The sequence below is a fragment of the Alligator mississippiensis genome, chromosome 5, assembly GCF_030867095.1.
Source record: "Alligator mississippiensis isolate rAllMis1 chromosome 5, rAllMis1, whole genome shotgun sequence".
Lineage (NCBI taxonomy): Eukaryota > Metazoa > Chordata > Crocodylia > Alligatoridae > Alligator > Alligator mississippiensis.
Window position 1 is genome coordinate 100,960,742 of NC_081828.1, and position 12,779 is coordinate 100,973,520.

Below are 12,779 nucleotides of genomic sequence, written 5' to 3' on the forward strand. Positions count from 1 at the left end.
GGGCTTTTTAAAGATACAACTGGACAGCTGAAATATCTGGTCACTTATAAACAAAAGAATTATTTTCCTTTAAAGGAACTGCTGTACTAAAATGTTTGCATTTTCTTTTTATTACACACATGCAATAAAACCTACCTAACTTGCTCTAATTACCAAGAAGTCTGTGACAATTTTTTATTTTTGTGTAAATTAGCATTTTCACTACTTCATTCCACTGCAAGGATAATGCACTAGAACATAACTTTGTTCATTGTAAAAGTGTAATTTAGTTTGAATCAGTTATGGAAATACTTCATGGTAAAGCAGAACACATTTGGGAGTAATTTCACATAGCAACAAAGCATTAATAACCCAATGCCAAATAGCAGCATTCAATAAAAAGTCTTATATAGACAAGGAGAGAGGCAGGCTTCTCTATGTTCCAGGCACGAGGCATATGTGATTAAGGTACTGAACACCACCCAGAATCCTTTGCAACAGTTTATAAGGCCCTTGTTAGAAGTACTGTGAGATTCAGGAAAACAAGCCCCATGAGGTGTTAATGGAATCTAAAAGGACTGACTTTGTTCAAACAAGTCTGATTCAGAAGAGCACCAGCAAATCTCTGAGTAGCATGCCTTCACAACCCCTCAGACCACATCATCCCAAAAAACTCCTGGTGAACCTTGGTGTCATGACTTACAGCTTGAGAAAACCACGACCTAAAAAGCCTTTTGCTACAGCTGGCATTTACACCCTGTAAAACTATTTCTGAATCATTACAGTATCAGCACAGGCTCTGGAAAGCAGAGTGAATTGCAAAAATCCACCCATCATTGCCTGGCTGTCACCAACATATGCTCTAACCCATTGTTACACAGTAGACAGACACCCCCAGTTAAAACCTGTCATTAGTTTTGTTTACAAGGGTGTCAACAGATGCTTGCAGCAAGAGACACTGAATTTTGACACCCTCCATAAAGATGCATACATTTCTCGGCATAAGATAAAATAGGGCAAGAAAACACACTCCAATTTAGGTTGGTTTTAGGGCTGTGCAATACAGCACCATTCTGATTTGGCTTCAGTTTTCACAATTCGACAGAACACTGTTTAGTTTGGTTTCAAAACCACTGTTCCGTTTTGTTAAACTTTTGCTGTTTCGACACTGTTTCACCCATAGTTATTATGGGGAAACAAAACGCAGCAGGAAGACAGATCGGGGATTGCCGGCACCCCCAGACAGGGGCGCTGCTGGAGTCCTCCTGGGGGTGCGAGCCCCCAATCTGCCTGCCAGATGAGAGAAACCTGGTGCTGCCGCCTGGGACTGGCGCCGGAAAGATTGGTGCTGCCGCCAGTCTCAGGTGACAGCACCTGGCTTCAGTCACCCAGCAGGCAGACTGGGGGCTCGCACCCCCGGGATGACTCCAGCACAGTCCCCGCAGCTCTCCCAGGGGTGCTGGCTCCAGGACTGCACTGTCCCCCTGCCCTGGGCTTGGGTCCCAGAGGCTTGCAGCCTGGTGTGGGGCACAGAGCACAGCCCCAGAACTGCGCTCTGCTCCCCCGCATAGGGCTCGGGTTCCAGTGGCCCGCAGCTGGTGACAGCTGAAAATTATGCCTGTGTGATAAAGGTGCTTGCTGAAGGCTCTATGAAGATTAGACCAAGTGTTATTCTGTCATTTGTTCAGACATTAAGCTATATGTTGTTGCTAAGAGCCTAATTAAAGTCTAAGATGTAGTGAGGCCTTGTATGTAGTATAAGGCCTAGTAAATTTAGCAGTAGGCGCTGTGGCATAGTTAAAATTAACCTTATCAGAAGAATGCAAGGCTTATACTGCTATTGGTCAGTCTAAGGACAGTTGAAGTAAAAAGAATCTGAATGGCTGTAAGTTATCAGCATAGGTCAGAAATTATAAATTGGATGGCACATCTGGAAATCATTTAGAACGAAGATACAGCTCTGTGAAAAGAACTACTAATTAGCTGTTCACCTGGATCAGTAGGCCCATAGATCGAGGAGCCCAAGGACTGAATACCAGGGTCCTTCCTCTCGGACAGCGCTGATTGGGGATGCCAGACTTTGCTGAGCTTTGTGGAAGAGAAACTTGTCATACATGAGGCAGAGGGGACTGCAGATAAGTTGCCGACGCAAATTATTAACGTCTGTCATTATCTGTCTTAGTATGTTACGTGTAGTTGTGTTTTTGTTAAGTCAATAAACCTTTCTACCCCTGACTGTACTCAATCCCAAACCCTCCACAGGTGGCTGGGACAGCAGCCCTGTCGAGCTCAGCCCAGTGGGGGAAGATGGAGCACAGCACTGGCTCTGCCCACCTCACACTGCTGAGCTAAGCTCCATGGGGCTGGTGAAGCCCGTTGGAGCGCAGCCCAGCAGTGGGAGACAGGGAGAGCCAGGGCTGTGCTCCCCACCAGGTTAAGCCACATGGGGCTGCAGAGCACAGCCCTGGCTCTCCCCTGCCTCCCACCACCTAGCTGCTGCTTCGAAATGTTTCAAAACATTTAAAACTGGCCTCGTTTTGTTTCAAGGCTGTTTCAAAGCCCTCTGTTTCGAGCTCAAAATGAGTCAAAACAGCATTGAAATGAAACAGCCGGCTAAATTTTGCACAGCCCTAGTTGTTTTCCCTAATCCAACCCCAGTACAGCCCTGTTTAAGAGAGACCACAATTCCAGCAAGCAGAATTTCAAGTTCACTTAGAAATCATTATGAGAATTATTATAGCCGAGCCAAAGATCAACTAACTGAAGAATAATCCCAATTTTGCAGTGTTTAGACAGACTGAATTCAATTTCCTGAAATAAAGCCACTGAATTTGGAATCTACCTTATGTCCCACAGGCAGTGAATCTGATGTTGGAGAGATGCTGTGAACTACAAAAAGCCATAAGCAGAGTCCTGAAAAATATTTTAAAGGATTTTTTTTAAATTAGATGGTACACAGCCCTTAAAGTCATTAAAAAAAAATAAAAAAAAAAATCACTCACTGGTCTCAGAGCTGTTTTCTGTTTAAACTTTGTGTAAAGTCACCTTTACCTTTTCTTAAAAAAAAAAAAAAAAAAAAGCTTGTAAAAACACGAAAAATCATGAGAGATTAAAAAAAAAATTAATTCCTGATCTTTGTGCCCCCTTTTTGTTGTTGACACCTCTGCGGGCCTGCCCAGAGGGTACTACCTGCAGGTACCACTTGGCTAGCCAAGTAGATCTCAAAATGAGAAAGGATGGCAGAATCTGGCCCAAAAAGTTTACTCCTAGAAGTAAGTGCCAGCACATTAGAGCTCTAAAATTAGAATGCAAGAAGTGACATAAGCCATAGGAAAAAGCATTTTCAAGACTAGAAGGGTGTTGTTGTTAAATTGAGATGGGAAGTTTAATTTAAAAATTGCTCTCTGTTGGCTGAATGTCCATAAGTAACAAACATTCACTTCCTTGGCTTATCACACAGTAACATCAGTGTAGGCTCATTTCTGCCTCAAACATATACTCAAAAACAATTCAGGTCTAACTTCTCTGAAGAAGCTTGCCATAACTCTGTTAGCCCCCCGAAGCTGGGGACAAAAAGAAAAGGTGTTTAAAACTTCCACAAAAAACACCTGAGATTTGTTTAATAAAGAACATGTCATGTCCCCATTCTTCCTGTGCATGAATACCCCAGCAGAGCCACAGTAAGCTATGCACCTAGGAAAAAATACCGTTGTTGCACACCAAACAATGTACAGGTACCTCTTATTTGGAGCAGAGGATACCAAGCAACCTCCTGTTTGCTGACATAATACTGTACCATGAATGACTTCTTTGTACAGCAGAGTCTAGGAAAGTTGTTCTGACTGACAAGGTCTTTACTGGTGATATTTACGATCTGTCCTTTTAAAGAACCTACATTTTGGGGATACTATTTCTCAGCTGCTTCCATTTAGAATGCAATTTGATTTAAAAGTCTCTTCCAGTCAACTAAGGTGCGTAATTTAACTTTGAGATTTCAGCATCACAGATTCTAACCAGTTTGTACCAATCTATACTGTTCACAGCAACTTTCTTCATACCAGAACAATTTTTGTTGTGTTGTGATAAGTCTTATTACACTTACAAGAAAGTTCTTGTAGAAGAAAAAGGCAAGGGATATTAAAGAAAGTGATATTATTAGATGTAGCTGTTCCAAAAAAAATGGCTAGCCTCCATTTTAAATGCATTATGTCAGGGTAGCTAACCTGCCATAGGTGTACCACAAATCACACAGGCAGTCTCTGTGTATAACCCATGGCAGATTGGGGAAGGAGAAGGGAAACAGCAGCAGATAAGGCAGAGAGCAGAAAGCACAGCAGCAGATGAGGAAGGGGAAGAATATTGGAGTAGAATTCAGGGATGATGTGGGGCTTTAGCTTGCCACATGCCTGCCAAAAAAAGGCTTGAAAAAAAACAAACAAACAAACAAAAAAGTTCTTTGCAAAGTCTCCCGTTGCCTGAGGAAGGGTGTTTATGCCTGAAAGCTTACAAAGAACTTTTTTCCAACTACTAAGTTGGTCTAATAAAAGGTACTGCATCTGCCCAAAGAACCTTGACTGCCTATGCCCTTAGACCAACACAGCTACAACCAACAACCCTGCCCCAGTACATTATGCAGAGCCTAAACTACAATCAAGTGTAATCAAAACTCCTGTTATTCTGATATACAGCGTACCTAAGTTCCATGCACTCATCCAGAGTGACTACCATCTTGACACACCAAACCATGATTTCATGGTTACAGCAAGAGATTAATTCAAGACTTTCCCACCATTTGACTAGTCTACTCAAACTGGAAGCTCTTGGACTCAGACCAACTAACTAGATTTAGGCACAGCAGCTAATATAATGGACCTTGATGAGGGCCTTCGGGCACCATTTTTTTTTTTTTGTTGTTGAAGTGACAAGTGTCCCAGGGGTACAAGCACGGGGGAGCAAGGAGCCCTGACTGCAGGGTAACCCAGGACAGGGGCAACCCAACCCCAAAGGAAAAACCCCAGAAAAAAAGAAATACTTACCCGTTCTAGGATGCCGAGGGCCAGAAGGACCATGCAGAGAGGAAACTCCCATGCAGTCCATTAGCTGCACTTATCTGCAGCTGGAACTGGCACGGGCAGGTTATATCAGAGATAGACGCCGCCTGGCAGAAATAAAAGCCGGCTCCACGACTGAGAAAGGGGAAACAGGAAGCAGAGGAGGCTGCAGCGATCCCCCATGCCAGCTGCACCCAGCACCGGCAGAACCAACAAGACCTGACGCAGAGGAAGGCGTCAGTGGCAACAGAGGCTGCAAAAGCATCCCTCATCTGCTGCAGGCGGCACTGGTGCGCAAGACCAGAGGCGGCTTGGGGAAGAGCCGAAGAGGACCCCAGCTGGGCCGCGAACGTGGAGCCGTGCCAAGACGACACACTGGGTGCAGGCTAGAGCTTGGAGGGTGGCAGGGCTGATTAGCCCAACGACCCTTCCCTTCTTCAGTTTTTTTGTTGTTTGCTTTTTGCTTGAGCAAGTCCTTTCCTTTCTTTCTTCTTCTCTTTCCTTGTTACTTTGCTCCGGCATAGGTTCTTGTTTGTTGTTTTGTCATTTATTGTCCTTGGGATTTCAGCAGGGGGACACACACAGTGTCAAAGGACAACCGTAGTATATGAAGCCAACCAAAAACCACCAGGATGCCAGAGAGAGGTCCTCGAGAGCTGAGCATCCAGAGGCTCCTGTGTCCAATCTGCACAAAAAGGAGAATCAACAACAAAAAGGGGGCACAAAGATCAGGAATTAACATCACCGGAAGGCAAGCCACATAAAGATCCAAAGGCTCGTCATAAGGGCCAGCGTATGGACGGGGTGTAGGGGAGGTGGAGCCCCACGTACATCCGCCAAGAGTTGCGACAACTCCTGAGGTACCCCCAAAGGGAGACTGCACCACTGAGGATCCATCCAAAGTTGTGACAGGTGAGTTTTGGGGTTCTCCCTGAAGTGATTAAGGGTCTCTCCAGAGGTCACACGAAGCTCCTTTGCATCCGACACCAGGCGCATGTGCCAAAGCGGCACAGGAGCAGATAATCAAACTGAGGCAGGCACAAAAAGGAAGGCAAGAAGTGAAAAAACACGCTATCTGAAGTAGTAGTAAAAGGCAGACAGAAAAGAAGCCCATTTTAGCTACTGATTGGGTTGTTGCTATTCTTCACTGAATATATGGAAGAAACTATTTCAAAAGGTTGCATATAACCATCACAGCAGTGCTTTTGGACTCTCTTCAACAACAGATTTGGTGTTTTATAAACAAACATGACTATTAAAAGTGTACAGAACATGGAAATGAGAAAAATATTTGTTTTATTATAAAAAACTTAAAAACAAGAAATTATTTTAAACTGAGAACAGAAAACATGAAACTACATGAAGCTACAGCACTAATAGCTTACTATACTCCTCAGACACAGAAGCTAGATTCAAGGGAAGAATAATCTGGTTCATAATCTGCTATGTTTAAATACATGAACACACTTACATCGATGTGCAGTGTTCAAAATGTTTTACTCTCATCTACTGCACACACTGGGCCATTCCAGGTAAGATAGAGAAACCTGTGCTGCAAACTTGCCTTCACTTTTAAGGCTCATCCATGAACCAATTCCGGTACTGCATCATTCTGGCCCTTCATTTCCACCATGAGTGGAAACAGCATAAGGAGGTGATAAAAAGGGTTATTCCTAAAACTGGACCTAGAATTAGACTCTAGTGTCATGTAAATGTTTTAGCAGATGCTGAATAAAACTTTTTGTATCCAGTTAAAGGCCACTCAAACTATTAGCTCTCACAGATCCTTAAGACAAGTTTCAATGGCTTGGACTAGCACAAATATAAATTAAAAAAAAAAAGTTTACTTTCCAACTTTCACTTGTTACACTAGCGGTCTCAAGCTGTCTTTTGCAGGCAAAGATTTGAAATTCACGTAGGAAAAAGATCTTTATATTAAGCTAAGTGAAGATGTTAAGACCACATATAATTCTTGAATAGATAAAAGTATGAGCGCAAATCTAGGAATTTCCTACCCTTTGCACATAATTACATCTCCACACTCTGGCTGACAGACTGAAAGCTCAAATGAAAACTGCCTTTGTGGCAAGACATGCAAGCTCCTTCAAAAGCTAATGGATCAAAAAAGATTAACACCACAGCTCTACATGCCCATTAAAATCCCTCCATAATCAATTTGTTACTACACCTGTGTGCCACGGCTGGAATTTTCAAAACAGCCCAAATATTAGCTATCCAAGTACTATAAAATGTCTTGAGATTTAGACCATAGTGTAACTACTAGGCAAACTTCAGTGCAGGTACTTAAACCAATCACACAGCACTTCGAAGTGCCGAGACCCAGCAACTCCTACAAAGTTAAAAGGTTAGGAGTGTTACCCTCTTCAACTTTAGTTAACTGGATATGGGTTTATGCACCTGCACCTGGCTGAAAGTGCCAGAGACCTAAAATTAATGGCACAAATTTTCAAGGCTTATGAGTAAAGCAGGCAGCTAATCAAAGACTAATTTTAATTTAGTTTTGTTTTTTTAAAGATTTTATTGCAATAGTAGATTGAAAGACAGACTTCATTCTGTGAACACAAATATAGCTACAAGGCCTTGACATGTTCTGGCTTTGTTTTTTAAAATTATTAAAACATCAGAAGCCAGGGAGCAGGCTAGACTCTCAGGCTGCATCCAAACACAAGCATGGACATTTGGTTCCCTGGGGAGAATGAGTTGTACTCTGTCCAACCCTTCCTCCCACGAGGGTGGGAGCAAGGTGCCCATGTATACACACCACCCAACATACCCTATTGTGCCTCATTCCAACCCTCGTGGACAGAAGGGCCCAGCCCGGCCAGCGCACAGCTTCCAGATGGGGCTGCTGCTGCCACTGCTGCAGTCTCTGGGGGACCTGCTCCACTTCCCCGGGAACCTGCCTGCTTCAGGCAGCAGATAGGGAAGAGGTGGAGGTAGGGGGAGATGCAGATGGCAGGGGTAGGGAGCATGGGGCTGGTGGCAGTGCGGAACCCATGCCCGGGGGCAGCAGCAGCACGGAGCTTGGGTGGGCAGGATGTCCATGCGAGGGAAGATGTGCATGTGAGGTACCTCCTCCCCCACACTTTCCCCATTGTGCACAGCCCCAGCAGACAGCGGAGGCAGCAGCATGAGGCCAGGGTGTCTAGTCCACCAGCTAGTCAGCGCTGCACATTGTGGCAAAGAGCGCAGCCCGGCCAGGGTGCCTCTATCACCAGCACTCCCCGTTGTGCACGCGCAGCCTCCACCCTCATGCACCACCAGACGGAAGCTCCACATGCTGGAGCCAGCTGCCTTTGCCACTTCCTGCCATGCTGGTCCCAGGACTCTGTTGGAAGTGGAGGGGAGCCCTGGCCTCTGCTTCTCTGGGGAGTCCTGGGACCTAGCAGCAGGGAGTGGCAAAGGCAGCCAGCTCCAGTGTGTGGAGCTTCCCTCCAGTGGCACACAAGTGCAGAGACTACATATGCATGATGGGGAGCACCAGAGATAGAGATGGCTCTGCCAGGCTGCGCCCATTGCTGCAATGTGCAGCACTGGCCCAAGCCATGCACCACTGGGCACCAGCACCTGTGCCAGGCAAGAGCACCACAAGTACCCCTGCCTCCTGCTGCGTTAGAGGGGGGGGGGGGGGGGGGGGGGCAGATCCCCTCTACCCCCCTACCTTCCCTCACACTATACAAACACAACATCCCCACACCCTGCCCCCACATATGCACCCCAACATACCCTATGCCCCCCAACCACACACAATATACAAGGGTAAGAACTTATTTTTAGTTATTATGCAATCACCTCTATATACACTGTATAAACACAAATCATGACAAAAATATCTTTTTTTTTTATAATAAAATTAAAATACGTTATAGTAGGTATTTGACTTTTAGTGTATCATTTGTTTTTTTTTTCTGGTTCTAAGATGGTAATCCCCCTCCCCCTCCCAAAAGGAGCATTTCCAGGGGGTAAGAGAAGGGACTTCTAGTGACCAAAGTCAGAGGTTGGGGTGAGACTTCTGGCTCCAAGATGGCAACCAGGGGAGAGGCAACTGTCAAGAGCCGGGCTACCCATGCAATTCTCAAAAGCTCACCAAACCTCATTAAGTGGCCCTCCAACCAAAATATTTGCAACCTCTGTTGTACACAACGGTATTCCCCAGCCCAACTCCCTCTGCTGTGCCTGGAATCCGTTCATGGGCCTGAGCTAAGGCAATTTACACACATTGTTTTTCTAGGTTTAATCCGGACTACAGCTATAACTATATGCAGGTACTCCACACTTAACATTGTCCCAATTAACGTTGTTTCGTTATTATGTCACTAATCTATTAAAGAACATACTTGTTTAAAGTTGCGCAATGTTCCATTATAACGTTATTTGGCCGATGCCTGCTAGTAGGTAACTACTGTGACGTAGCTGAATTTGCTTAACGTTGGTTCGCTTAAAGTCGCATTTTTCAAGACTGTAACTACAATGTTAAACAAAGAGTAACTGTACACGCAGATGTCTGTAGTCCGAATTAAGTAATCCTTATAGAATGAGGATTAAAGTTAATGGAGACTAGGGCAGCCCAAATATGGCAACTTAAAAAACAGTATTAACCAATTATACAGGGTTGCTTTTAGGAAAAACAGTCCTTAGGAACTCTGATAAACATTGCAAGGACTCCTCCTCCCCTCCCCAAAAAAAACAAAAACAAACAAACCCTCAACTGGATTTTTGCAAAACAAATAGAGGCTACCAGGTACAAAGTAACACCTTTTAAAAAAAAGGTCAAATGTGCCAACAGCACCTCAGCCTGCTAAGTATCAGGTCAAATCACAGCTTCTGGAACAGCACTTTAGATGATTGCAACAATGTAGCAGTGCTTACACAGGCTTATTATCGCCTCCTAATTATTGCCAACCTCTGTTAAGAGGCTGTCAAGTCTATATACTGTATAGTCAGTGCCCCCTACCCCAATTGGCAATGATCATCTATTAACCCTTAATTCAAACTGAAATTAGATTTCAAACTGTGTGATGTACATCAGTTAACACAGTTTAGAAAGTGCTTAGCACATCTACAAATGGCCCAAGATGTCCGAAGACCTGCATAACACTTAATGACTGCTCTATCCTTCTCCCACTGAATTGCCACACCAGTCTGGGAAGATGAGCAGGGGAAACAGCATTCATTATTTTCCTCTCAGAGTCTCTTCTGAAGAAGACATTTCAAACAGTTAGATTCCCTCTTCTCAAATAGAGCTCTTCTGTCTCCCTTCACCCACGTGGGCCAATTTTTGTTTTTCAAGGACAGACCCTTCCCTAGGGGTGTGCAAGGCCCGGGGCATATCAGCCCATGCGGGGTTGGGGCGGGGGGGGGCCAGCAGCCAGAGCACAGGGTCGAGGTTTTGAGTGGCCAGAGCGCAGAGTCGGTAGCGCATGGTGGCCGTGGCAGGGCCTGTACAGCACTGTCTGTGGTGCTCCCCCCCTACCCCTCCAAACACAGGGCCCAGGCAGTTGCTTTCATTCAATGCCCCCCCTCCCCCCCGGACAGCCCTGCTCAAGGAAGATGCTGGTTTCAGGGATTCATGCTCCCCAAAGAACTCTCCCCTTTCTGTTGCACTGAGACCCTTTGCCTGTTCAGACCCCCAGTGCAGAAATCAAGTTGCCCATGGCATATGGGTTGGCTAAGCCCCACACTCAATGACATTGCTGCTCATGAAGATGGTAGGGACTCCAGCACATATGTCCTTTTGGCTTCACCATCCTCAAGAAGGAAATTTGAGGAAAGAGGGTAACTTCTGCCCCACAGCCAGCTGTCCTATTCTACACAAGCTCCTTTACTGCCAAGGGCAGACAGACCAACAACCGTGCCTAGTCTGGGGCATTTCTGCCCATACTGCCATCTTTACCAATTCTGCCTGGATTCTTCCCTGCCCAGAGAGTGGAGAACTGAAGGGTTGCCATCTGAAGTGGACTGGGAGGGGAAACGGCATCATAGCAGCACAGCCAACTGAGCTCTCAGCACCTTTTTAACAAAATGAGTGAAGCAGCAGACAGACTTCTCAAATGACCCTCTGGCTCTTCTCACTCCCTCAAGTTTTCAGGGGGCCTAACTATTGCAAGTACCTCAGAAGAAGCAACACTGAAGGAAGAGTTTCCTCAAAATCAAATGTAGCTAAGGGAAGGATACATTACTGAGTCTGAGGCTGCCAGCTAGCAGGCTGAAGTACACATTAGTAATAGGATCTTTGGTTCTTAGCCCAAAGGAACAGTCTCCTCAAAAATCAAATGCAGTCAAGACAGACACAGATACATTACTGAGCCCATTGTTAGTCTAAATGTGAAATAAATTTGGTATTTCCTTGTGAAAGCTCTACAGCAGGGAGGTCTGGCTGAGCTGTGGGCCACTGGGGAGCCCAAAAACTGGGAAGAAACTTCAGCGGGTAGGACAAACTTCCCTGCTGCCAGAGACAGAGATCTAGTTCTGTCTGTAAGCTGCTAGTTAGCAGCTTAAGTGCCCATTAGTAAAATAAATCTATGGTCCGTAGTTTGAGGAAGGATCTAAACTGTACAGCAGTGAGGTTCAGCCTACGGATCTAGAACAGGGGCAGGCAAAGTTTGGCCTGCAGGCCAGATCCGACCAGCAGTGGACTGCATTTCCCAGCAGCCCCTGCCTGCGTGGTTGAGCCACTATCCATGGAGACCCCAGCAGCAGCCATGCTGCCATAGCATGGGGGCAGGGTGTCCAGTCTGCCGGCCAGATCGACCATTTTGCCCACCCCGATCTACAGCTTTTTCCAGCTATCTGAAGTACAACATCCAGCTCATACAGATCCCTTGGGTCTGACTGGATGTTCCTCATTTTGCTGGGTCTCATGCAAGGCCAACAAAATTCTGTTCTCCAATTGCTTTCCACATTGTCTAAAATAGACAAGTTGGCCTAAGCAAGTCGAGTGAAATCTGAGATCAATTCCCACTGCTCCAAGCAACCAAATACACTGCACCATTGGAATGCGTTTATAAAATAAAGTAGCATTTCTTTTCCTCCTGTATCCCCTAGCAGTAGGAAGAAGAGGAGTATGTTAAAAATCAAGGAGTCACAAAACTATAGCAAGATTTTAGAGGTCTGTAATGCAGCATATCAGTCAGGAGTCACCACTGCGATGCATCAGACTCAGGATGTTCCTCATTCAATTTGTGTGTCACTATTGTGCAATAATCTGGGGGCTTCTTAAGTCTGCCAGACTGGGCATCACTGACCCATACAGACTCCGGCCATGGACGGACATGCATTTCTAGTGCTGCAAGCTGGCAGCACTTAGAAGTGCTACAAAAATATAGCTCTGCAAGTGACGTACATACATTCAGAGCCCCCTCCTTTACTACAGCGTGACCAAAAAAGCATATTCTCCAGCTAGGGGGTAACAGGAGTTGATCCTCTGCTACCTTCCCATCAGGAGGAGAGCCTGCCAATGAGTCCAGTCGCTGGCAACCTGCCCTCATCTGTGCTGGGGAAAGGGGGAGTAGAGTGCTACTAAGCAGGCTCAGTGGCAGTCATTCCCTGCTACTGGTGCAGCAAGCAAAGCTGAAGCCCTCAAACTTGGCTGGGCTGCAGCTCTGCTCCCTGGCAGGCAGTCATTGATCCAGTTGCTCTCTCCCCCTCAAGACAAAGGTAGAGACGGGAGCACAGCACTGTGGGAGCAAAAGACCCATGTAGCAATATATGCAACTGTTCAGACATTAC

At 45.7% G+C, this 12,779-nt stretch overlaps 1 protein-coding gene across 4 annotated transcripts in view; it reads right to left on the reverse strand.

The window, feature by feature from the left end:
* The window catches only part of MYO10 (myosin X), a 325,103-nt gene that overhangs the window by 268,705 nt on the left and 43,619 nt on the right, over positions 1-12,779 (reverse strand). The window contains exon 2 of one of the 4 annotated variants that reach the window (XM_059728623.1): positions 5,016-5,715. The exons of the other annotated variants lie outside the window; for them this stretch is intronic. Coding sequence (XP_059584606.1) covers positions 5,016-5,048 — 33 coding nt within the window. The 5' untranslated portion in view covers positions 5,049-5,715. The remainder of the gene's footprint in view (positions 1-5,015; positions 5,716-12,779) is intronic. 4 annotated transcript variants of the gene reach the window in all.